The 27,419-nt window shown below is 40.1% G+C and overlaps 3 protein-coding genes across 4 annotated transcripts in view; 1 reads left to right on the plus strand and 2 right to left on the minus strand.

Annotated features, from left to right (window-relative positions):
• Window positions 1-22,915, minus strand: part of LOC134813379 (E3 ubiquitin-protein ligase listerin-like) — a 41,748-nt gene extending 18,833 nt beyond the window's left edge. Inside the window, exons 1-7 of the mRNA XM_063821114.1 lie at window positions 22,785-22,915; window positions 22,384-22,551; window positions 22,149-22,238; window positions 21,913-22,012; window positions 21,568-21,698; window positions 21,173-21,269; window positions 15,474-15,589 (exon numbers count right to left, since the gene is read on the minus strand). Of these exons, the coding sequence (XP_063677184.1) occupies window positions 15,474-15,589; window positions 21,173-21,269; window positions 21,568-21,698; window positions 21,913-22,012; window positions 22,149-22,238; window positions 22,384-22,551; window positions 22,785-22,832 (750 nt within the window). The 5' untranslated portion in view covers window positions 22,833-22,915. The remainder of the gene's footprint in view (window positions 1-15,473; window positions 15,590-21,172; window positions 21,270-21,567; window positions 21,699-21,912; window positions 22,013-22,148; window positions 22,239-22,383; window positions 22,552-22,784) is intronic.
• On the plus strand, window positions 12,914-16,252 carry LOC134813381 (uncharacterized). 2 transcript variants are annotated; one of them, XR_010160009.1, is made up of 6 exons: window positions 12,914-13,008; window positions 13,177-13,641; window positions 13,816-13,983; window positions 14,372-14,776; window positions 14,939-15,661; window positions 15,832-16,252. XR_010160009.1 is itself a non-coding variant. In XM_063821115.1 (5 exons), exons 1-5 carry the CDS (start codon window positions 12,945-12,947, stop codon window positions 15,208-15,210), a joined length of 1,374 nt encoding a protein of 457 aa, XP_063677185.1. In that variant the 5' UTR covers window positions 12,917-12,944; the 3' UTR covers window positions 15,211-15,279. The 2 variants fall into 2 exon arrangements, 1 of the variants encoding a protein (XP_063677185.1); XM_063821115.1 differs by lacking the exon at window positions 15,832-16,252 and having other exon boundaries at window positions 12,917-13,008; window positions 14,939-15,279.
• Window positions 22,916-22,990: 75 nt separating the features above from the next.
• Window positions 22,991-25,861, minus strand: LOC134812194 (E3 ubiquitin-protein ligase parkin-like). The gene is made up of 9 exons (XM_063819436.1): window positions 25,770-25,861; window positions 25,574-25,664; window positions 25,335-25,417; window positions 24,854-25,204; window positions 24,530-24,666; window positions 24,269-24,391; window positions 24,038-24,129; window positions 23,620-23,807; window positions 22,991-23,481 (listed from the first exon to the last, which is right to left on the minus strand). Exons 1-9 carry the CDS (start codon window positions 25,856-25,858, stop codon window positions 23,352-23,354), a joined length of 1,284 nt encoding a protein of 427 aa, XP_063675506.1. The 5' UTR covers window positions 25,859-25,861; the 3' UTR covers window positions 22,991-23,351.
• Window positions 25,862-27,419: the final 1,558 nt, after the last annotated feature.

Genomic DNA, 27,419 nt, shown 5'->3' on the forward strand with positions numbered 1-27,419 from the left:
GATTCTTTCATTCTTTTATAGGATAAAGTTTAGTCTTATCATTTTATCGGACGTTGGAAGAGACATGAACTATTTAGTCTTGTTTCTACTGATAATACTGGTGAACGGTATTGTTAGAGGTGAGGAAGTATTAATTTGGTAAACATTTTGTTTTCTTGCTCCTCTGAATTCTTACATCATTAATATAATCGAGATAAAACAGAATTCTGCATACTTTCATATGTATGAGACATCCCAACTCTAATATTTAGATTATGAAAGAGTTTATGAATAAGTAAAGGATTCATATTATGGACATACAATTTCAGGTTCTTACACGAACATAGCTGGTGAAGGAACTGCTACCCAAGTTGATACTTTTCCAGGGGGAGAGGCAGAGAACGCTATAGATGGTAACACTGACAATGTCTTTAATAGGTAACGTGAATGACGCCTGACCGTCGAATTTGTCGTCAAGTTTAGTGTAGTCGATGGTCATGACTACAATAATATTAACTCGATTTAATTTTTGGTTTTCAAATTTTCTTTCTTTATGTGAAACACGTCATATAAATTAAATGTTAAGAGTTGTTCCACAATCACAAAAAAATAAATCATAAATAATGTTATTTTCAGAAACTCTGTTTCCCACACAGTTTCTAAGGGAACTAGTGCTTGGTGGACGCTGACTTTTCCTTCTCCTGTCTTCATAAGTTCCATCAAGATTTACCCCAGAGATTGCTGTTCTGGTCATTTGAATGGAATGACTGTCCTATTAGACGACAGCAACATCTGGACGGTAGAAGACACTAATGGGATTAGAGAGATTCTTGAAGTAAACCTTCGCGGCAGAATTGTTAAGTTTATAGGAGGGATCGAGAAGAAAACCATACAGATGGCTGAGGTTGAAATATATGGCAGCATAGATGGTACTGAAATTATTGGCTATTGAATTGTATAATCAAAAATTCTAAAATCATAAACATGATATAAAACAAAATTCCACGTACTTTCTTAGGAATGGAACATCTCAAGCTAGAAAAGTTTATGATAAAGGTAAAGCATTTACTAACAGCCATAAATCTCAGGTTCTTACATGAACATAGCTGGTAAAGGAACTGCTACCCAAGTGAACAGTCATGCTTGGGGTGAGGCAGAGAACGCCATAGATGGTAACACTGACGGTGCTTGGAAAAATGACGCAAGGTAATGTATGTAGGTATAGTGGATGATAATAATTTAATTTAACCAAAATTGGATATAATGTTATGAATTAATCTAAAATAAAGTTAATCACTAATACAATGCGACTATAATAGCTGAATAGAGGCTTTTAGCGATGTAAAGTGTATATTTGATAAAATCAATGATCTTTCTAACATTACATACTTGTCACTTATCATATTACCGATTAAATTGTGACAGTAATATTATTTTCAGTAACTCCGTATCCCACACAAATGCTGGTGGAACTAATGCTTGGTGGATGCTGACTTTTCCTTCCCCCGTCTTCATAAAATCCATCAAGATTTACCCCAGAGTTCCTGGCGGCGGTGTTCTGGATGGGATAACTGTTCAACTGGACGACATCGATACCGGGACGGTACAAAACACTGGCGGAAATCGGGAGATTGTTGATGTAAACCGTTCCGGCAGAATTGTTAAGATTATAGGAGGGAGTGGGAGTATACAGATGGCAGAGGTGGAAATATATGGCAAGATAGATGGTACTGAGATTATTGTTTATTGAGTTAAATAATTCCAAGATTTAAAATCACCACTATAAAGACGATAATTGAGTGTCTCTGCACGAGCAAGATAGTAAAAAGAGCGGCAGGATGCGTAGTAACGGCATGGTAACTTGTTACAGTGCATAACAACACGGAAATATTAAAATCATTGTATTTTCAGCACGCTGCTTGTCAGTTTACTGGGATAAAGTTACCGTGGAACCTCCACTACCAGTCGATGAGGAAACCAGTGTTACCTTCAGCTGTCCTAGAATACATGTTAACGTAGGAAGTAACACTGCTACTTGTCAAGGTGGACTGCTGGAACCGGCCCAACCTCCTAAGTGTCTTAAAACAGGTAATTTAGAAGAAAAAAATCTTATAAGATGTAACATCTATTTACACCAAATCTAGCGAGGGATATGATTTGGAGTAAATAAATCAAAGGTTTTGTAAAAATTAGTTTAATGATAGTTTCTGCTTTCTTGAAAATGATAAATCCATACTGTGGTCTCTTGAAACAACTTTAAGTTTTAAGTATGAAGTATAACAAGGATAACAAGCCATTAAAGCCGCGCATCCCTATTCAATTATTCAACTAACTTCAACTCTTCTTTGTGATCACATCCAATATGACCGAGTGACAAACCGTGAAGAAGGTTGGCATTATGTGGACCAGCCGTTCTTCTCCCATGGGCAATATTATGTGGAACAAAGCAGGGTTGTGAAGAAAGCCCTGCCAGTGTTGATATTTGAGAGCGGACTAATCGATAACTGTACACAGAGGTCTTTGACAGAGAATTATTTTAAAAGAGATTTGTTTGTTCGGCATTTTACATTCATTTTGATTTTTGAATAATGTTTTGAAATTTATTCATTTCTAAAAGCGGTTTTTTATTTTTATTCAAAAATAATCGGAAATTAATCAAAATGTGGTGTAAGGATGAGAAAGTTCCGTCTAGTTAGTACAAAGAATACATCACGTAATAGATTTCTTAACACATCACGTACCATCCAGCTAGGCCTTCTAAGCAAAATTATTCGATTATTATTTGAAGTACATGGCTTGCTAAGCAACTGTTCTTTGATATAAAACCAGTCAAAATTGAGGTCACCATCGTTAAAGTAGAAGTCTCTAAGAACGTTACTTCCCAATCTGTGTAAATATAGCTATCTTTACACCCTGTAGCACATAATGATTTTAACCTATCACAGCTTTGAGCCCGACAATGAGTTAATGCCCCTAGCCACTGTTCTATGCCCCTTGATAAGTAATGTACGTATTCAATCTATACGCCAAGATTCTCGGCTACTCCCTTTAATCACATAATCTCTCATTAGACAATGGTTCAAACAATACTGAGCTACCAGGAACCGGCCTACAATTAGCACAACAATTCGACAAATCTAGAGAGCATTCCCATATCATCCTCCTAACTCATTCTGTTTTAAATGTTTTACTTTGTAATCCAGTTCTTTATAAATCGTTTGCTTTCAGTTTTACAGAAGAGAAAAATAAAGCTTTTTTTAATAATTAAACATTTAACGCCCTTATGTTTGGAGCTCAAAAAAAATTGTGCCCAAAGTTTTGGTCTCAAGATTTTGGAGACGTAAGGTATCAATGCAGAGACCTCGGTTACGTAGGTTTGTTATTCTGTGATCAATGAACGGTCTCTCCAAAAAATTAGAAAACTAATCGTTTGTGACACTGAATATCTCATTCATCTATATTCTTTATTATTTAAAGATAAAGCAAAGTTTTGTCGGACGTCGGACGAGACATGAACTATCTAGTCTTGTTCTTACTGACAGTGCTGATCAACGATAAAGCTATGGGTGAGGAATTATTATTGTATGAAAGATGTTTTTGTCTTCAAGTACATCTGAGTTTCGAGCTCTGAAGTAAAGCATACATTTTTTTCAAGGAGCAGGCTTGCCACATAGGTTCGGGAGTTCCAAGCGTTTAGGCAGGGTGCTAGGTTATGGTACACACTCAACTAGGTAGTCTGAGAGTCCAAAAATCTCGAAAAAAGATATGTCATCAGAGTATGAGCCTCTGCCTGACTAACCTGTGGATAGAGTTCGCTTGGCTCTATAATTATGGCTATTTAATTATAAGCATAAAGTAACTGATAACCGTAAATTTCAGGTTCTTACACGAACATAGCTGGTGTAGGAACTGCTACCCAAGTTGATACAGATACATGGGGAGAGGCAGAGAACGCTATAGATGGCAACACTAGCAATCGTTGGAAAAATACTGCAAGGTACTGTGAATAATGATTTAATTTGAATTAATTTGAGTCACAGTCACAAACTATGGTAGCTTGTTAGAAAGGTTATAACTTGTTTATTTGGTAATATTGTTATCACCCTCGATATTATTTTCAGTAACTCTATATCCAAAACAAATTCTGTTGGAGCTAAGGCTTGGTGGATGCTGACATTTCCTACTCCTGTCTTCATAAGTTCCATCAAGATTTATCCCCGACTTTGCTGTTCCAATTATTTGAATGGGATAACTGTCTTACTAGATGGTATCGAGACCGGGACGGTAGAGGACACTGACAGGATTAGAGAGATTGTTGATGTGGACCGTTCCGGCAGCATTGTTAAGATTATAGGAGGGAGTGGGAGTATACAGATGGCAGAAGTGGAAATATATGGCAAGATAGATGGTACTGAGATTATTGTTTATTGAGTTAAATAATTCCAAGATTTAAAATCACCACTATAAAGACGATAATTGAGTGTCTCTGCACGAGCAAGATAGTAGAAAGAGCGGCAGGATGCGTAGTAACGGCATGGTAACTTGTTACAGTGCATAGCAACACGGAAATATTAAAATCATTGTATTTTCAGCACGCTGCTTGTCAGTTAACTGGGATAAAGTTACCGTGGAACCTCCACTACCAGTCGATGAGGAAACCAGTGTTACCTTCAGATGTCCTAGAAAACATGTTAACGTAGGAAGTAACACTGCTACTTGTCAAGGTGGACTGCTGGAACCGGCCCAACCTCCTATGTGTCTTAAAACAGGTAATTTAGAAGAAAAAATCTTATAAGATGTAACATTTATTTACACCAAATCTATCGAGGGATATGATTTGGAGTAAATAAATCATATGTTTTGTAAACATTAGTTTAATGGTAGTTTCTGCTTTCTTGAAAATGATAAATTAATATTGTGGTCTCTTGAAACAACTTTAAGTATTAAGTATGAAGTATTAAAAGGGTAACCAGCCATTTAAGCCGCGCATCCCTATTCAATTATTCAACTAACTTCAACTCTTCTTTGTGATCACATCCAATATGACCGAGTGACAAACCTTGAAGAAGGTTGGCATTATGTGGACCAGCTGCTCTTCTCCCATGGGCAATATTATGTGGAACAAAGCAGGGTTGTGAAGAAACAAGCCCTGCCAGTGTTGATATTTGAGAGCGGACTAATTGATAATATTGTGTGCATGCAGAGGTCTTGGACAGAGAATTATTTTAAAAGAGATTTGTTTGTTCAGTATTTTAGATTTATGTTGATTTTTGAGTAATGTTTTGAAATTTTTTCACTTTTAAAACCGGTTTTTTATTTTTATTAAAAATAATCGGAAATTAATGAAAATGTGGTGTAAGGTTGAGAAAGTTCCGTCTAGTTAGTACAAAGAATACATCACGTAATAGATTTCTTGACGCATCACGTACCATTCAGCTAGGCCTTTTAAGCAAAATTATTCGACTGTTATTTGATGTACATGGCCTGCTAAGCAACTGTTCTTCGATATAAAACCAGTCAAAATTAGAGGTCACCATCGTTAAGGTAGCAGTCTAAAAGTACGGTACTTTACAGTCTATATAAATATAGCTATCTTTACACCCTGTAGCACATATGATTGTAACCTATCACAGCTTTGAGCCAAACAATGAGTTAATGCCCCTAGCTACCGTTCTATGCCCCTTGATAAGTAATGAACGTATTCAAGCTATACGCCAAGATTCTCGGCTACCTCCTTTAAGAATCACATAATCTCTCATTAGACAATGGTTCAAACAATACTGAGCTACTAAGAACCGACCGACAATTAGCACAACAATACGATAAATCTAGAGAACTCAGTTCTCCCATCTCTACTCTCATCTTGTACTGACTACAATGTCTTACTTAAGAAACCCGTTCTTTATAAATCGTTTGATTTCAGTTTTACAGAAAAGAAAAATAATGCTTTTTTTGATGATTTAACATTTAACACCCTTATGTTTGGAGCTCAAAAATATTGTGCCCAAAGTTTTGTTCTCAAAATTTTGCGGACGTAAGGTATCAATGCAGAGACCTTGGTTACGTAGTTTTGTTATTTTGTGATCAATAAACGATCTCTCCAAAAAATTAGAAAAATAATCGTTTGTGAAACTGAATATCTCAATCATCTATATTCTTTATTATAGGATAAAGCGTAGGTTTGTCGGACGAGACATGAACGATTTAGTCTTGTTCTTACTGATAGTGCTGATGAACGATAAAGCTATAGGTGAGAAATTATAATTGTTTAAAAAATTTTGTTGTTTTGTACGTCTGAGTTTCGAGCTCTGAATTTATGGTAAAACATTTTAACTAATAGTCGTAAATTTCAGGTTCTTACACGAACATAGCTGGTGAAGGAACTGCTACTCAAGTTGATACTTATCCAGGGGGAGAGGCAGAGAACGCTATAGATGGTAAAACTAGCAATCGTTGGAAAAATACTGCAAGGTACTGTGAATAATGATTTAATTTGAATTAATTTGAGTCACAGTCACAAACTATGGTAGCTTGTTAGAAAGGTTGTAACTTGTTTATTTAATAATATTTTTATCACCCTAGATATTATTTTCAGTAACTCTATATCCAAAACAAATTCTGTTGGAGCTAATGCTTGGTGGATGCTGACATTTCCTACTCCTGTCTTCATAAGTTCCATCAAGATTTATCCCCGACTTTGCTGTTCCAATTATTTGAATGGGATCACTGTCTTACTAGATGGTATCGAGACCGGGACGGTAGAGGACACTGACGGGATTAGAGAGATTGTTGATGTGGACCGTTCCGGCAGCATTGTTAAAATTATAGGAGGAGATAGGGATATACAGATGGCAGAGGTGGAGATATACGGCAAGATAGATGGTACTATTGAGTTATCTATTGAGTTAATAAATCAAAGATTTAAAATCACCACTATAAAGACGATAATTGAGTGTCTCTGCACGAGCAAGATAGTAAAAAGAGCGGCAGGATGCGTAGTAACGGCATGGTAACCTGTTACAGTGCATAGCAACACGGAAATATTAAAATCATTGTATTTTCAGCACGCTGCTTGTCAGTTAACTGGGATAAAGTTACTGTGGAACCTCCACTACCAGTCGATGAGGAAACCAGTGTTACCTTCAGCTGTCCTAGAAAACATGTTAACGTAGGAAGTAACACTGCTATTTGTCAAGGTGGTCTGCTGAAACCGGCCCAACCTCCTAGGTGTCTTAAAACAGGTATATTAGAAAAAAAATATGTTTTCATCTGATTGCACTTATTCTTAAAATTTTAGCAGTATCAAAGTAAAATGTCTGATCTTAGTATTAAATATCTGATTTAAAATGTAAGATCTATTTGCGCCTAATCTATCAAGGGATATGATTTGGAGTGAATAAATCATAGGTTTTGTAAAAATTAGTTTAATAATATTTCTGCTTTCTTGGTTACAACTTCATTAATCATTATGAGCTGAACATAGGGAATATCATAACAAATGAACCAGAATAATGACCATACCTCCAACAGTCAACACTGAACACAGTACCATACTTATCTCTCATACGTATGAAATGGAGAATACCCTCAAATCTCAATACAGCACCATACAGCACCATACTCTCATACGTCCAGTTACGCCTCCATCACTACGATTTGGTTTAGAAGTTTGTTGTTTTCCACACGATGTCGTTAGCTCAATGCCCTCCTAAGCTCTTCGGCCAATCCGGGCCTTGTATCAGGATCACATGGCCCTGAGCGACCAATAGAATTGGAGCATGTTAGGGTATTAGACTTCTACCTTATGTTTTATCTACACACATGAGAGTCTAAACATCCAACTTATGGAAATAACAGCATTGTCTACCCTACTGACTAGACACTAAGGACAGCGAATGAATCATTAGTCTTAAACAGTTCACAGCTAGTGGTTTTAGTTAACAGCTAATGTTCGAGTGTTAGGCTCTCGACGGTACTATATATATTGTCCATCAAAGTGTTTGGATTTCGATAAAAACCTATTCATATTGGTGTTAAAAAATGTTTGCCCAAAGTTTTTTTCTCCACATTTTGTGGACTTTAGTTGTTTAATGTCATAACCTCGTGATTTGTCAAACCTCACGATTTGCCAAACCTCACGATTTGCCAACCAAACTTTAAAAATAAATTCTCTTGACATTGATTCTTTCATTCTTTTATAGGATAAAGTTTAGTCTTATCATTTTATCGGACGTTTGAAGAGACATGAATTATTTAGTCTTGTTTCTACTGATAATACTGGTGAACGGTATTGTTAGAGGTGAGGAAGTATTAATTTGGTAAACATTTTGTTTTCTTGCTCCTCTGAATTCTTACATCATTAATATAATCGAGATAAAACAGAATTCCGCATATTTTCATATGTATGAGACATCCCAACTCTAATATTTAAATTATGAAAGAGTTTATGAATAAGTAAAGGATTCATATTATGGACATACAATTTCAGGTTCTTACACGAACATAGCTGGTGAAGGAACTGCTACCCAAGTTGATACTTTTCCAGGGGGAGAGGCAGAGAACGCTATAGATGGTAACACTGACAATGTCTTTAATAGGTAACGTGAATGACGCCTGACCGTCGAATTTGTCGTCAAGTTTAGTGTAGTCGATGGTCATGACTACAATAATATTAACTCGATTTAATTTTTGGTTTTCAAATTTTCTTTCTTTATGTGAAACACGTCATATAAATTAAATGTTAAGAGTTGTTCCACAATCACAAAAAAAAATCATAAATAATGTTATTCTCAGAAACTCTGTTTCCCACACAGTTTCTAAGGGAACTAGTGCTTGGTGGACGCTGACTTTTCCTTCTCCTGTCTTCATAAGTTCCATCAAGATTTACCCCAGAGATTGCTGTTCTGGTCATTTGAATGGAATGACTGTCCTATTAGACGACAGCAACATCTGGACGGTAGAAGACACTAATGGGATTAGAGAGATTCTTGAAGTAAACCTTCGCGGCAGAATTGTTAAGTTTATAGGAGGGATCGAGAAGAAAACCATACAGATGGCTGAGGTTGAAATATATGGCAGCATAGATGGTACTGAAATTATTGGCTATTGAATTGTATAATCAAAAATTCTAAAATCATAAACATGATATAAAACAAAATTCCACGTACTTTCTTAGGAATGGAACATCTCAAGCTAGAAAAGTTTATGATAAAGGTAAAGCATTTACTAACAGCCATAAACCTCAGGTTCTTACACAAACATAGCTGGTGAAGGAACTGCTACCCAAGTGAACAGTCATGCTTGGGGTGAGGCAGAGAACGCCATAGATGGTAACACTGACGGTGCTTGGAAAAATGACGCAAGGTAATGTATGTAGGTATAGTGGATGATAATAACTTAACTTAACCAAAATTGGATATAATGTTATGAATTAATCTAAAATAAAGTTAATCACTAATACAATGCGACTATAATAGCTAAATAGAGGCTTTTAGCGATGTAAAGTGTATACTGTATATTTGATAAAATTAATGATCTTTCTAACATTACAATTTACATACTTGTCACTTATCATACTACTATACTGATTGTGACAGTAATATTATTTTCAGTAACTCCGTATCCCACACAAATGCTGGCGGAACTAATGCTTGGTGGATGCTGACTTTTCCTTCCCCCGTCTTCATAAAATCCATCAAGATTTACCCCAGAGTTCCTGACGGCGGTGTTCTGGATGGGATAACTGTTCAACTGGACGACATCGATACCGGGACGGTACAAAACACTGGCGGAAATCGGGAGATTGTTGATGTAAACCGTTCCGGCAGAATTGTTAAGATTATAGGAGGGAGTGGGAGTATACAGATGGCAGAAGTGGAAATATATGGCAAGATAGATGGTACTGAGATTATAGTTTATTGAGTTAAATAATTCCATGATTTAAAATCACTATTATAAAAACGATAATTGAGTGTCTCTGCACGAGCAAGATAGTAGAAAGAGCGGCAGGATGCGTAGTAACGGCATGGTTACTTGTTACAGTGCATAGCAACACGGAAATATTAAAATCATTGTATTTTCAGCACGCTGCTTGTCAGTTAACTGGGATAAAGTTACCGTGGAACCTCCACTACCAGTCGATGAGGAAACCAGTGTTACCTTCAGCTGTCCTAGAAAACATGTTAACGTAGGAAGTAACACTGCTATTTGTCAAGGTGGACTGCTGGAACCGGCCCAGCCTCCTAGGTGTCTTAAAACGGGTAAATATTTGAAAAATAAATCCCTTAGTGTTAACTGTTAGTCCCATATTTTGTTTTTGCATCTGATTGTCCTTATTCTTAAAATTGTATCAGTAAAATAGCTGCTAAAGTAATGTGAGATCTATTTACGCCTAATCTATCGAGGGATGTGATTTGGAGTAAATAGTTCACATGTTTTACTAAACTTAGTTTAGTGACAGTTTATTGAGAATATAACCTGATATAAATGTAACTTATACCAAACTTGTTAACGTATACCTGCTTATATGTATGTACCACACGTAAGTTTTATAATGCCCAAGTTGTTTCTGTTTTGCTAAACTTCGTTAAATCACCACTTACTCAACTAGTATGATAACAAATATTCCCTAATATGGCCTATGGGTATAACTTCATTACGAGTTGAAGCAGCATGCTAATCTCTCATAGGTCCAGATAGGGCCTAAACCACTACGATTTGATTTAGATGCTTGTTGTAAACCTGAAACCACACGATGTCGTTTGCTCAATGCCCTCACAAGAGCTCCTATTAAGATCACATGGCCCTAAGCGACCAATAGAATGAGAGCACTAATATAGTACCATACAGCACAGAATATACCCCTCGTACAGCATCACATATTTAGCATGACAAGGGGGAGGGGGGGAGATGCAAGGCTGAGATAAAATCACCATGTCGAGAAGCTTGCTACCATTGTACTAGACAATAGCTGGAGCCTGCATTCTCTTGAAGAGATCATTAAACCTTTTAGCATCACAGTGCTATTAACCCAGCTGGAAATGGGTTATTCAAAAGATTGAAGCCACGGCTTGTTAGTTAGTCGTTCACCAAATCTGCATTTTGACCTGCCTCTGTGTTGTGAGATGTCTCTACGTTTGTTCACAGTTAAATGCTAAGCAGCAACCAGAGCTGGTTTCACAAAGCTCCAGAGCATCAAGGTGTGTTTTAGAGGATAGGCTGAAAACTCGTCATAAAATATTTCATATTATTATCGTTGCAAGTAGGAAACTACTGGACCGAAAATCATTTATTTAAAAATTAAATAGTTATTTTAAAGTAGATAAGGAAAGATTTATCCAGAGGTTAAAAACTTGGTTTCCATTCGGCCTCAACTTAGTTAACCCCTTTATTTTGCCCCTCCTGGGCAACATGTTATGGGATTGTTGCTAGACGCATGATAGTGATGTTTATCGTTTAGTGTAGTTATACTGCAGGGGCTAATACTATTCAGTACTAGCTGGAGTGATGTTTATCGTTTAGTTAGTTATACTGCAGGGGCTAGTACTATTCAGTACTAGCTGTAGTGATGTTTATCGTTTAGTGTAGTTATACTGCAAGGGCTAGTACTATTCAGTACTAGCTGTAGTGATGTTTATCGTTTAGTGTAGTTATACTGCAGGGGCTAGTACTATTCAGTACTAGCTGTAGTGATGTTTATCGTTTAGTGTAGTTATACTGCAGGGGCTAGTACTATTCAGTACTAGCTGTAGTGATGTTTATCGTTTAGTGTAGTTATACTGCAGGGGCTAGTACTATTCAGTACTAGCTGTAGTGATGTTTATCGTTTAGTGTAGTTATACTGCAGGGGCTAGTACTATTCAGTACTAGCTGTAGTGATGTTTATCGTTTAGTGTAGTTATACTGCAGGGGCTAGTACTATTCAGTACTAGCTGTAGTGATGTTTATCGTTTAGTGTAGTTATACTGCAGGGGCTAGTACTATTCAGTACTATTCAGTAGTGATGTTTATCGTTTAGTGTAGTTATACTGCAGGGGCTAGTACTATTCAGTACTACTGCAGGGGCTAGTACTATTCAGTACTACTGCAGGGGCTAGTACTATTCAGTACTACTGCAGGGGCTAGTACTATTCAGTACTACTGCAGGGGTTAGTACTATTCAGTACTACTGCAGGGGCTAGTACTATTCAGTACTACTGCAGGGGCTAGTACTATTCAGTACCAGCTGGAGGAGTCACGACCTTCCAGACCCCAGTGCTTAGGCTTTTTTGTGAGATTGTTGTTTGTGAGTATAGCATTTTGTTGTCTAGTTTGTTTTTTTATTTACTGACCACTGTGTCATACCTCAGCAATTTGTTATTATGTTCAACATCAGAACTCATCATACCTGCTGCTGAAGATTGGCTCATAGCTGCTGTCTAGTGCATACACTCTAGAGACGTTATTGTAAGCCACATTACAACATTTGCTCAAGGCTCTCCTAAGCCTTTAGACCAATCCAGACCTCGTTTTGAGATCACATGGCTCTTAAGCTCTTAATAACCAATAGAATTGAAGCGTTTTAGCACGTGTGAGTTATAACTCATATGCCAACATGTAAAAAAGTCTAGGTTTTCTACTAATGAGAATAACGGCACTGTCTAGTATTTACAGGCCAAGTACAAGGAGCAGGTAATGGATCATTAGTCTAACGTCACGTCATAGTATATCACTAGGAGAGGGTTTTGTTAACATTTAGTTGTCGAGTGCTAGCAGCACTCAGTGCTATGATCTGATGTTGACTATACTGTCTAGTGGTCGAACGGTTTGTCGTCGATTGCTCTGGAACTTGTAGGTAATTGAAAAGTGTGCTCTTCTTTTGTAGTGTTGCACTCTTGGATACTGATGGCCAAACTTTGGTAAAGCCTATTTGTTCACTAATTATACTTAATTGTTTAGGATGAAAGTGTAGTTCTATCGGAGGAGATATGCGCTATTTCTACTTGATCGTACTGATGGTACTGATGTACAATGAAGCAAGATGTGATACAGGTGAGGACTGATGAAGAAATATTGTAGATAAACACTAAATTGACTGTTCTAATTCTATCTTTTGCTTGTGACTAAATTATTGTTGTGTAATTTGATATAATAAGCGAAAAATGTTTCAAATAAATAATCGTTGAGCTCCTTCAATTTTAAAACGACAATACCTTCCAGGTTGGCAGCCTACTCCGAATAAAGACAATCCATTTCCATACAATCTAGACAGGTTCCCTATGCAGATACGGACGACGACAGCTACTCAAAATGTTTGGATACAAGGCAACGTTGACCAGTCTTCCTCACCCGTAGATTCTTATGCTGGAATACTTTTCAGCTTAGCTTGGCAAATGAGTGACAACAGTATCTGGCTGGCGTACCACAACCTAGACTATGGCGAGGAATTCTTCAACCCAACACCAACCTGTTCAGCCCGGGGAGGAGACTGGACCTTGTTCAAGTTGAAGAGGAAGATGGTCCTAAGATGTGGCAATGAAGATGTCTACGAAATCCTTTACAAAGACCTTTACGACAGCAAACTTGAACCTTTCTTGCAGAGGAGCGTTAAGGCGTTAAGCAAAACAGTCACAAACATATGGTTTGACCATGAGCATGCGGACAACGCAGAGTATAAAAGGGCAGGTAACATACCTACTTAACATACAACCTATAAACTGTAGCTTACATTATGCTTACTGTACAATAATACTACTATTATGCAATAATAGTATTTAATGAGGATCCAAAATCAAATTTTTACAGATCAATAAATAAATTCAATGATTTTTAAGAATTCAAAACCTACCATCCCACCAGACTACTGCTACAAAGGTTACAAGATGGCATATGACGGTGGATGTGACGAATGCCCAGAAAACACCTACAATACCAGGCTTGACAATACTGTCCAACCTTGTACTTCCTGTCCTGACAATATGATATCTCCTCCTGGATCTTCTTCAGTTGATGATTGCAAGGAAAAAGGTAGGCAGGCACTCTTCTTAAGAGAAGATACTTGTTATTTTCTTAAATAATTAATGGTACTTGATACCTATAATTACCTATACAATAAAAGAATTTTTTGACTCATTTCTTGAGCCAGAAAATCAAAAAGTTTTGTGCGCTCTCGATGTATCAACCATTTCTTTATTTGTGATATAATGTCGTTTGTTTGGTTGAATAATTTTCATTTAATTGATCTGGATCTGACACATGTAATTCTGTAATGATCTTTTTAATTTCTAATTTCTAATTGCGTCTGTAGTGTATGATCTGTAAGTTCTGTCGTTGCATCTTGACTATGCCCGGTATCTATTTAATATTTTGAAGTTTTTTCGTGTTTTTGATATTTAACCATAATATTTTCTTTCAGGATACAAGATACCAATAATGGCAGTGCTAGTGAATAATCAGCGAGAGAATCACAAACCAGGATATATGTTCGATGATAATACGGCAACATACTATCATCATAAATATAATAAAATCCCAGGGGTCAAGGTTTATTTCGGCTATGAAGTTGAAGTATCCAGGGTAAAGATAACCAACCGACTCGACTATGCGAATTACCTCCCAAATTTGAAAAGCACAGCTGTTTCCGTGATGCTGAAGGACGGTGGAGTTGACGAATGCGGAACCCTAGGAGACGACAACACTATCGAGTACAAGACCTTCACCGTATTATGTGGCAACAAAAGGGGGATAGGACTAGTGGTAGAGAGACCAAGCAGTGTTAATGGCTGGTGTATTTCAGAGCTGGAGATATATCACTATACTGGTACGGTACAGTTAAACTAGACTAAAGAGTAAAGATATTTTGTACAGTACTCTAGAATAAAATCTCTATCTTTATTTATAATTGATCGACCAACTTTATTTGATATTTAATCACGGATTATAAAATCCATGACAAAATCAGTAAAACACCATGTTCTCTCAGGAATGCAGGACGTCTGCGAAGCACCCACGTATTACAACCAACTCACGAATGCATGTGAATCACCACCAGCGTGTAACTCGGGGGATCGGGAGGTATTTAACATTAACAACGGGGCCTGTGAGAAGTGTCCTAAGAAGTCAGTGTTTGTCGAAGGAGCATGCATCAAGATAAGTAAGTTACTCGGCTGGAGGTGGGGAGACGTTTTTGATTATTATTTCAGGTTGAATTTCTCAGCTACATGTTTACGTAAAGCAGTTCGAACAATAAAATGACAATAACAATGACCGACCATTTGAATTTTAAGTAAACAAATCGAGACTTTGTTTGCTTAAAAGTTATTACAGTACACTTCAGCTCACTCCGTAAAGAATAAATTAATAACCCGTCCCTCAGGCATCAAAGATGTTTAGATCCATTTCAAAGTCAAACTTCAATGAGAATCCAAACCTTATTCATTATTAGAAGATTTTCCAGAAATTAACAGGCCAATTTCCATAACTTAAGTTATTTCATCTAATGATTGTTAATGACGTACCTGATACTGCTTGGATCGGCCGAGGGACCAGACACAGGACTCGTCCAACAGCTGGATAATGCTCTGACACTGCTCTGTTTGTTGGAGAATCTGGACTATCATTCTCAATGTGCTGCCTGGGAATAGAGTGTTACACAATGAATGTGCTCCTGATTATGTATAGATCTTGATATTATGTGCAGTAGGTTGTGAGTTACAGTTTCTTTTAAATGACGTTTCGAATCATAATTTACGGTATAATACTTATTGCTGGATTTTGGTGAATGATAATTCAAGATGAGGTCACAAACCATTCTCTTCAGTATTTGCCAACTTATATTAATTAATTATTGATATTATGTAACATAAATATTTTTAGATTCGAAGAGCTGAAATCTGACGACAGCTGCAAGCAACAATGATTTCAGAATTCAGCATCAGGATGATGAGAAGGTCAGGAATGTGGACACTTTTTTAGTTAATATTAGTTCCGGGGTTTTTAGTTAATATTAGTTCTGGGGTTTTTATGTTTGCTTTCTGGTGTGCCTTCCATATCAGCATTGAGTTAAATTGGATGAGTGGGCATTTTAATAACTAGTGAGCAGTGACAGTGAATTAAGTTAAGGCAAAGCTATTCTCAGCTGTATTGTATCTAATAGTTAATTTTCTTTTTCGCTGATGAAGTGGAATTTTAAGAACCATTCAAGGGAGAATCAGTGAACTCTAGACGCAAGTTACTGGTAATTTGGAATTACAAATAATGTGAAATTTATTATAACTAATTATTCATCGCGTTTTTATAATATGTAGCATTATTATTTTGTAACGTTATGGGGGGGGGTGTCATGTCCGTCTATGTCCGCCTATGTCCTGTCCTTTTTGGATTCTATGAGACAACGGACGTGTTTTTTGGGACATTGGCGGACACGGATGGACATTGGCGGACTCGGACGGACATTGGCGGACTCGGACGGACATTGGCGGACTCGGACGGACATTGGCGGACCCGGACGGACATTGGCGGACTTGGATGGACATTTGTGGACATTAGCGGACATGGGTGGACATTAGCGGACAAACATTTTGAGGACTGAAGAGTACTGAAGAGTACTGAGGAGGATGGCTGAGGAGGATGGCTGAGGAGGATGGCTGAGGAGGATGACTGAGGAGGATGACTGAGGAGGATGACTGAGAGGGAGGAGAAGGATCAGGAAGACCCAGGAGGAGGAGGAGGAGGAGGAGAACTGAGGAGGATGACTGAGGACTGAGGAGGAGGAGGACTCAGGAGGAGGACTTAGGAGGACTGAGAAGGAGGAAGACTGAGGAGGATGGCTGAGGAGGATGACTGAGAGGGAGGAGGAGGAGGAGGAGGAAGAGGACTGAGGAGGAGGAGGAGAAGGACTGAGGAGGAGAAGGAGGACCCAGGAGGAGGAGGACCCAGGAGGAGGACCCAGGAAAAGGCCCCAGGAGGAGGAGGAGGACTGGGGAGGAGCAGCCCAGTATAAGTAGTGCTACGATCTCGTAAGGAGAAGCATTATTTGATGCCCAGTGGCCAGTACTAGTACTCTAGTTACAGTGCATCGAGCCACAACTTCAACTATGAACTCAGCATCTATAAGTCAGATTAGTCCAGAGTCCGGTATTAGCGAACCGAGCGCTTTTACTTAGTCTTTGCCTAGACAAGTTTTATGCGTGTGACAGATTCTGGTCACGTATATTTATCAGGTGATTAGAATTCATCCTTCTATATGGCTCTGAAACATGGACTGTCAGCCAGACCCTCGCAAAACGTATTGATGGATGTTATACGAGAATGCTGAGGATGGCACTGAACATTGACTGGAAAGAGCGGCAGACTAACGCCAAGGTGTATGGACACCTCATCAGAGCATCTGATAAGATAGCTGCACGGAGGATGAGACTCGCAGGTCATTTAGCCAGACATGAAGAACTATTGAGTCATCAACTTCTCTTCTGGAAACCCCTTCAAGGACATCGTCGAAGGGGAAGACCACATCTCACATATATTGACATCCTTCGGAAGGACACGGGGCTTGACGACAGCAAAGAGATTAACAAACTCATGCTGGATAGACAGATTTGGAAGAAGACTATTTCTGTTCGGACGCTGAAGCCGCCCTAAGTCGAGTAAGTCGTGATTAGAATTGTCCCGTGAGATTTAGAATCACATGACAATTCTAATCACGCGGTAAACATACTGGCACTGCAGTATATAGCAGTGGTATCCAAAACTCGAAACTATTTACGTTACTACTTTTGGCGGACTTGAATGGATATTTGTGGACATTAGCGGACATTGGTGGACATTGGTGGACATTAGCGGACAAACATTTTGAGGACTGAAGAGTACTGAAGAGTACTGAAGAGTACTGAGGAGGATGGCTGAGAAGGATGGCTGAGGAGGATGGCTGAGGAGGATGACTGAGGAGGATGACTGAGGAGGATGACTGAGAGGGAGGAGAAGGATCAGGAAGACCCAGGAGGAGGAGGAGGAGGACCCAGAAGGAGGACCTAGGAGGAGGAGGATGACTGAAGAGGAGGAGGACTCAGGAGGAGGACTGAGGAGGACTGGGGAGGAGGAGAACTGTTGAGGACTGATGAGGAGGACTGAGGACGAGGAGGAAGAGTAGGAGGAGGACTGAGGAGGGGAGGAGGAAGAGGACTGGGGAGGATCAGGAAGACCCAGGAGGACCCAGGAGGAGGACCCAGGAGGAGGAGGAGGACTGAGGAGGACTGAGGAGGAGGACTGACGATGACTGAGAAGGAGGAGGACTGAGGAGAACTGAGGAGGATGGCTGAGGAGGATGGCTGGGGAGGATGGCTGAGGAGGATGACTGAGGAGGATGACTGAGAGGGAGGAGGAGGAGGACTCAGGAGGAGGACTCGAAGGAAGAGGAGGAGGACTCAGGAGGAGGACTCAGGAGGAGGACTCAGGAGGAGGACTCAGGAGGAGGACTCAGGAGGAGGACTTAGGAGGAGGACTTAGGAGAAATGAGAAGGAGGACTGAGGAGAACTGAGGAGGAGGAGGAGGAGGACTGAATAGGAGGAGGAGAAGGAGGGGGACTGGGAGAGGACTAGGGAGGAGGAGGACTGATGAGAAGGATGAGGAGGAGGACCCAGGAGGAGGAGGACTGAGGACCGAGGAGGAAGAGGAGGAGGATGAAGAGGAGGAGGAGGACCCAGGAGGAGGAGGACTGAGGAGGAGGACTGAGGAGGACTGAGGAGGATGGCTGAGGAGGAGGACTCAGGAGGAGAACTGAAGAGGAGGAGGAGGAGGACTGAATAGGAGGAGGAGAAGGAGGGGGACTGGGAGAGGACTAGGGAGGAGGAGGACTGATGAGAAGGATGAGGAGGAGGACCCAGGAGGAGGAGGACTGAGGACCGAGGAGGAAGAGGAGGAGGATGAAGATGAAGAATCACATGACAATTCTAATCACGCGGTAAACATACTGGCACTGCAGTATATAGCAGTGGTATCCAAAACTCGAAACTATTTACGTTACTACTTTTGGCGGACTTGAATGGACATTTGTGGACATTAGCGGACATTGGTGGACATTAGCGGACAAACATTTTGAGGACTGAAGAGTACTGAAGAGTACTGAAGAGTACTGAGGAGGATGGCTGAGAAGGATGGCTGAGGAGGATGGCTGAGGAGGATGACTGAGGAGGATGACTGAGGAGGATGACTGAGAGGGAGGAGAAGGATCAGGAAGACCCAGGAGGAGGAGGAGGAGGACCCAGAAGGAGGACCTAGGAGGAGGAGGAGGAGAACTGAGGAGGATGACTGAAGAGGAGGAGGACTCAGGAGGAGGACTGAGGAGGACTGGGGAGGAGGAGAACTGTTGAGGACTGATGAGGAGGACTGAGGACGAGGAGGAAGAGTAGGAGGAGGACTGAGGAGGGGAGGAGGAAGAGGACTGGGGAGGATCAGGAAGACCCAGGAGGACCCAGGAGGAGGACCCAGGAGGAGGAGGAGGACTGAGGAGGACTGAGGAGGAGGACTGACGATGACTGAGAAGGAGGAGGACTGAGGAGAACTGAGGAGGATGGCTGAGGAGGATGGCTGGGGAGGATGGCTGAGGAGGATGACTGAGGAGGATGACTGAGAGGGAGGAGGAGGAGGACTCAGGAGGAGGACTCGAAGGAAGAGGAGGAGGACTCAGGAGGAGGACTCAGGAGGAGGACTCAGGAGGAGGACTCAGGAGGAGGACTCAGGAGGAGGACTCAGGAGGAGGACTCAGGAGGAGGACTCAGGAGGAGGACTCAGGAGGAGGACTTAGGAGGAGGACTTAGGAGAAATGAGAAGGAGGACTGAGGAGAACTGAGGAGGAGGAGGAGGAGGACTGAATAGGAGGAGGAGAAGGAGGGGGACTGGGAGAGGACTAGGGAGGAGGAGGACTGATGAGAAGGATGAGGAGGAGGACCCAGGAGGAGGAGGACTGAGGACCGAGGAGGAAGAGGAGGAGGATGAAGAGGAGGAGGAGGACCCAGGAGGAGGAGGACTGAGGAGGAGGACTGAGGAGGACTGAGGAGGATGGCTGAGGAGGATGACTGAGAGGGAAGAGGAGGACTGAGGAGGACTGAGAAGGAGGAGGAGGAGGACTGAATAGGAGGAGGAGGAGGGGGACTGGAGGAGGATGGAGGACTGAGGAGAAGGATGAGGAGGAGGACTGAGGAGGACTGAGGACTGAGGAGGAAGAGGAGGAGGATGAAGAGGAGGAGGAGGACACAGGAGGAGGAGGAGGACTGGGGAGGAGGAGGACTGAGGACGAGGAGGAGGAGGAGTAGGAAGAGGACTGAGGAGGGGAGGAGGAAGAGGACTGAGGAAGATCAGGAGGAGGAGGAGGAGGAGGACTGAATAGGAGGAGGAGGAGGGGACTGGCTGAGGACTGAGGAGGAGGAGGAGGACTGGGGAGGAGGAGGACTGTTGAGGACTGATGAGGAGGACTGAGGACGAGGAGGAGGAGGAGTAGGAGGAGGACTGAGGAGGGGAGGAGGAAGAGGACTGAGGAAGATCAGGAGGAGGAGGAGGAGGAGGACTGAATAGGAGGAGGAGGAGGGGGACCGGCTGAGGACTGAGGAGGAGGAGGAGGACTGGGGAGGAGGAGGACTGTTGAGGACTGATGAGGAGGACTGAGGACGAGGAGGAGGAGGAGTAGGAGGAGGACTGAGGAGGGGAGGAGGAAGAGGACTGAGGAAGATCAGGAAGACCCAGGGGGAGGAGGAGGAAGAGTAGGAGGAGGAAGCATCTAAATGTTATTTCCATTTTTGTCCGTTTTTGTCCATTTTTGTCCGTTTTTGTCTGCTCTATTTTTTGTCCGTTTTGAAAATATAGGGTACCGAACGGACAAAAAACATGATCCCCCCTATAACAGCAAAAATTGAACATTTTATTTAGCAATTTAGGTGTCCATTAATGTCCGCCTATGTCCGTCTATGTCCGTCTATGTCCGCCTATGTCCGTCTATGTCCGCCTATGTCCGTCTATGTCCGCCTATGTCCTGTCCTTTTTGGATTCTATGAGACAAGCGGACATAGACGGACGTGACACCCCCCCCGTTATGGATAAAATGAGAGTAAAACAATAAATCTAAATTATAAAACATATTTTTTCAACAAAAATAAAATAATGATATCATGATGATTTATTCCGAATGAAGAAGATGCCAAAATGACACTTAAAAATAAGACCCACCAATAACTCTAGAGTATTTCTCCTCCGCATCTACCGGATCTGTAACCTTCATATCTGACAAGGTATTAGGAGAGGATCCCAGTCTCTCTCTAACGTGCTGAAATATAGATAAATAAATAAATTCTATTACACGCTTCGATATTGAATATACCCGAAAAGATATATATAAGTCATTCAAGCGACACAATGTCATCATTATGATGCGTACAGCTTGTAGGTATGGGCGGATCATGATAAATATGTGTTATGTAATTGAGTTGTTCGTTGCAGTCAGCAGTTATTCAAGCGACACAATGTCATCATTATGATGCGTACAGCTTGTAGGTATGGGCGGATCATGATAAATATGTGTTATGTAATTGAGTTGTTCGTTGCAGTCAGCAGTTATCACCAACCTTAACAATACCCTTTTCACAGAACTTTACAGCAGAACTGAGTTTGTCTCCTGGAAAAGCTGCTACAAGAGCATCTGATGCTATCTGGGCAGTTGTTGAGTTTATGTCACATGTGCTCTCCAGCCATGAACCTGGGTGGTTGTTATTCAACTATTAGGGTTTAGTTGAACTTAGTTAAGATTCAGTTGAGACTCCATTTTATTTGTTAGTGATCAAGGTCTAGGTGTCTCGAAACTTTTTCTACATTTGCAGAAACAATGTTGGACACAGACAATAAAGAATCAGCAATGCAAATTTCAAAAGCCCATAATGGCTGAACACTATATAAATAATAAGTGCAAGTACCCATGATACTGCCAAGATACGGAGCCAGGTTCCGCCCAGCCAATGAGACTATTTTACTGTGAACTTGCTGGGAAAGTTCTCGAACTTTCCTTTCGTTATCCTAGGTAAATTTGTAAATAACTGTACAATCTGTCAATATGAATGATGAACAATTATTTTATCGTTTAAAAGTCGCATATTATAACAGGAATCACATTGCATGGAACTATTGAGTATTGAGTAATTAAAAAACTTACTATTGATATTTTTTGGTAGTTTCTCGCCCATAGCAGCAAGCAACCCTCAATATTCTCCTCTGATACTGTTTCTAGTATCTCTACCAGCGCCTGTTAAATACACAGTTAGAAAAAATATCCCAGTAAATATTTATTTATTTGAATTCCAGATCGTTTCACCACATACAAATAAAAGTAAACTATACACTTACACTTCTGCACTGTATGACGGCAGGGGGGAGGTGATGCACTTTACCTTTTGTTTGGTGACGGCCTCCTTCTTGCCCAGCTTTCTGAACGAGGAGGAGAGGGTTGAGTCAACACTAGCAGCAGACTCGGCTCCATCCTTGCAGAACCCTAGACTTGGGGTGATGTTCACATTCTTACTTTGTAATAGCTGGGCTGCTCTCGAGCTTGACGAGGCCTGAGAGTGAAGGCCATTTAACAACTAACACGTTTAAAACTGATGTCTTTCTTTGTATATACAATTCGTGTATTTATCTTCATGCGAAGGTTAGCAAAAACACATTCCCAGTTCCCAAACAAAATTGTTACGACAGCCTGGTCGCTTAACAACTTGAATAAATTACTATGTCTTTCTGATACACGTGATTATGTCAAGGTAAGTTTTGAAAGCAAATTGTTCATAACTCTCACCTGTAAGTTTCCTTTCGTTCTCTGAGATTGCTGCTGTTTTTTACCCATCTATCATATACACTTACTACACTAGAAAACAGGGATTAAAAGTTGTGGCTGCGTCGAGCTTCATTTGAGTACTTCATCGCTCTTTTAAAATATTTATAGTTTAATTATTGGTTGTCTGGTATGTACTTTATTTCTACAAATCTAGACGAAAATTATTTGTACACTTACGTGAAATCAAACTTCCGGTTTTTCAACCTTTTCAAAAAAACAATTTATAAAATTTTCAGACAAAATTCGAGCAATAAATAGCCTCATTGCGAGTAAGAAAATATGGTTTATTCTACCTATACACACTAGGTAAAATGATAAAAATTTAACATTCTATTCACACCCTGGCAATTATCTTTATACAAACCCCTCGATTCGTTCAAATTAACTTAACAAAAATACTTGCTTTATCAGAGCAAAGTATAGTATTTTAAAAACGAAATTATCAATCAATAATGCTTATCCGTAAATGATAATATTTATATCATTATTATCGCAAAAGCAGATTCTCAGCCGAACCAGTGGTTGTTATCAGCCGAACCAGTGGTTATCCTGACAGTCTGGTGTCCACTCAGTTACACAGATCCAGCACCAAGAGAACTTACAACGTGCCACCGGGCACTCCATGTGCATACACCCTCCACTTTTCTCTATCGGCGTTCTGGGGCACGTGATCAATAAAGCCAGGTGATTATTAATAGTAATGATAGCCAATCAAGCCTCTCGAAATTTTACACAACTAAAAGACAATTTGACGATGACAACATGGTCATAACATTTGACAGGTTCTAGAACCTACCCGCACTGAGGACAAGGTTTAGTAGTGTTCCGTATAGTGCTGGCAGACTCAGTGTCGTACTTAGAGAGGGACATGTTGACTGCGTAGTGGCTCAGTACGTTGCTGTTTGATGCGGCCATGTCTCCCAGACTGTTTGTACACAGCTCTTCTCCGTGGTATTTCTCTTTACACAGCACACAGAAATGTAACTGAGAGAGAGGGGATGGTTCAGAGAAGAAGTAGAGAGTGATTAAATAAACTGAAATCTGCAACATATGGACAAGTGAGGAGGTGATATAATGGATAAAATTATGATTATCCCCCGAAATTTATGCATCATTGCAGTATAGCTCATATTATGATATTCATACAAACCCTACTATAACTACCAGCATGATGGAAGATCTTACAAAGAATGACCAGTGTGTTGATAACTAACCTTACATTCAGAACACTCAACATGATGGGTCTGTTCGGTCTCATCCTCCAGGAATATTCCCATACCACAGTTAGTACCAGGACACAGCACACCTGAGTAATGGTAACAGCTAAAACAACACACACGTTCAAGCTAAATATTGTAGGAAAATTAAAAATTGAAACTCAGGTACTGATTATAAATCAGTATTATAAATCAGTATTGCAGTAAAATTGGAAGTAAACAACATACCTCCCATCTTCAAAAGACACTCTTCAGCTCCAAACTGTTTGTAACGCTCATAATTCTCAGGTCCCATAATACCAAAGTGATGTACATCCAACACATAGGCTGATCTACATTCAGAGTCAAAACCTGAGGCAAATTTTGTGTTAAATGTAAATATTATATTATATTATGATACTTTCGACAAAATTTAATGGTGAGTAAAAAGTTCTATAAGTACTTTGTAAAGAACGTCTCATCTAACAAAAGTACAGTAAAAGTCCAGACCTGGACAAGAGAGAGTGTAGCCCGCTGTCTCGTGCTCCACAAACTGTCTTGAGTTAAGCTGGTGTAAACAGTAAGACTCAAAACAAGAGATACACATTGCATGGTTTGAGGGGCACGGGAACACTATTACAGGGTTACTGAAATGTTTAGAAACATGTTTTAGTACTGAATAGCAACTCATTGGGAAATTGAAGAGTTTAATTATACAATATAATTATACTATAGAATTGACAGAGTGATATGACGTAGGTAATTTAAGTTATTGCTATGTCAACGATTATAACACTTAACAGATAACAGGCTCAGAAATGTAGCACTTAAAACCTGTCTTCATCCAAACAGGTCATGCAGGACACTTTCAGGAAGTTGTTTCTGACATGTGGCAGCGGTACCACGTGATCATGATCCTGTCCCTCATGTCCCCGACACTTGAAGTAAAACTCCGGCTGAGCACCACTGCAACCCCGCGTGTGACAAACCCCCTGAATCCTCCCTTTTTCCAGGATATCTGACCACTGCTGAGGTTCTGTCGTCAGGACTATCTTGTCCTCACGACATCCAACACATCTGATTCTGAGTTTCCCAGGTTTCACTGCTCCACAAACTCTTCTACATAGGACGAAGTATGTCGGAACACTTGATTTACCAGATGGGTCTGATCCTAGTGAACTCACCCTGGAAAATTATCTTCTTATAAAATTTTACTCTCTACTGTTATAATAACCCCTTTTATATTTCATCAAAAGGTTTTAACAAAAATGAACCAAGAAGTGAAAACGATGTAGTTTAAAATGAATATTTTTACTTTTGAAGGTGGAGAGGTGTTCTTGGTTCCAAGTGTCTTCCCTTGAAGGCATGAACAACTGTTTGACTCTGGATATCCATGTCCTGAAACCGTAGATCATAATAATATGAAAATTAGCTAGATGTACACCAACTAATGATTTATCAACAGTCCAGTGTCCAGTGAACATCTATCAAGCAGTTTTGTAAACTTTGTGATATTAAAATATGTTATTACCAATCACTCCGATTAAAGATTACCTTCAACTTTTGGTGATCATGTAACTCTTTCCCAGCAAAAATAATCCTGACTTCACCAGCTCTTATATTATTTGTCTTCGATATCTCTGTTCTGAAATCATATCATGAGATATATAATCGAAACTTGATAGTTTCATTCATTCAAACTTTACAGGGAGGCATTGTTTTATTGTCTATACTATCGAAAACCACATACCTAATATCATGAACAGTGCTGGAGCTGTTGACTGTAATAGGAACTGTTGAACTGTTAAACTTTACAAACACATGCATGTCAGAATCCATAGTTTTACTGCAGTAGGAAAATTTGTCTAGTTAGATGATGAACATAAAATGACACACAAACCAAATACATTCCTCCGACATTGTAACAATCAAAATAACATTTATTATACCTACTTCATAATTAACTGAATTATACAGAGTAAGTTGTTGTACTAATATTAGGTTTATTTAGGTTAATTTCTTCTTCACCGATGGCCTGCTTTAGATAATTCTATGTGATGTTACTGAGTGCCTACAACTGTTATCTCATCAAAGACGTCGATTCATCTGAATCACAGTAACCTCTTTGTAAAGTATAGTATAGTAAAGCATAGTATGATACCAGTGGCGTAACGTTGCCTGTTCCCCCCGCCGAAAAAGCGCCCCCTGTTGGCGCCACCTCACCTTTTGGTGCCCCTCCTTATAATGTGTGTATCCCTAGCAAAACGTGCAGTTTTGCTAGTACTTAAGTTAAGTTTTCGAAATTGTCCCACATTCAAACGACGATTTGGTGCCCCCCTCAGACGCCCCCCCCCCCCCCCACACAGCGGGGTCAGCGGGGCCCTTCGTTACCCCACTGTATGATATTATGGATTGCAGGGTACCCTTAGTATAGTGTCTTACACGATTCTTTTTGGCATGGCCCCTTCTATTCAGATTTAACCAAGGCTTTCCTAATCATTGAGCTGACTCAACCGAGGAGATTTTACACAAATGTATAATGTAGCAATGGAATCCTTATTATAGCGTTCTGAACAGTGAACAAGGACCCTCTGCTTGAGACTTGAAAGGCGGAATTGTTAACCATTCGGCCTTTTAGTCTTTAAACTTTTTACATGCATATCCTTTCTAATTACACTGCCACTCTTGCAGCTCTATTTTTCTAGCTACGCACTGAAGTGCAGTGTGAATACATGAAGTAGAACTGCTCTGAGATTATATACAGGGTGGGCCAAAAGTCAGTGTGCAAACGTTGGGTCTTATACCTCCGCCGTGTTTTATATTTGAGAGCTGTTGCTTTGCAGATGGCATACTGTACTTACTGGTTCGAGGATTCCGTCGTCAAAATTTGAAAATTCGAATATTTTAGACCACGCCCATTCAATATTAAAACACCTATATTGTTTTCTCTGAACATGCTGAACGCCTAATTTTTTCAGAGACGGTAGATTATCAAATGTTGCATATGATCCGAAAACATGAGGCAAAACGGATTAGAAATGACGAAGTTATCAAGCATTTTGTGTATCTCGTTAACAAAATTGACTGGGTGATTATGTGACACCGTGACACGACACCTTAATTGGGCACCCTTAACAATTCCCATAATGTTTAACGGGGTAGTTAACAGGGGCACCTTATCACGTGATTAGGTAAACCAATCACCTGATCACACGTAATGAATAAACTCGTTATGCTTCATATCTCGGTCATCTGAGAAGCTACAGTTCTAATTCTTTCAGGACAAACGTAATTCGAATGGCCAAACACAATTCAATAACATTTAGCTTGATCCGACTATCTAAACTATCAAATAAATGTGAAAATGAACCTCCATTTGAAAAAAATGAACGCGAATATT

Source organism: Bolinopsis microptera, chromosome 3 (genome assembly GCF_026151205.1).
Source record: "Bolinopsis microptera isolate Bmic1 chromosome 3, MBARI_Bmic_1.0, whole genome shotgun sequence".
Classification (NCBI taxonomy): domain Eukaryota; kingdom Metazoa; phylum Ctenophora; class Tentaculata; order Lobata; family Bolinopsidae; genus Bolinopsis; species Bolinopsis microptera.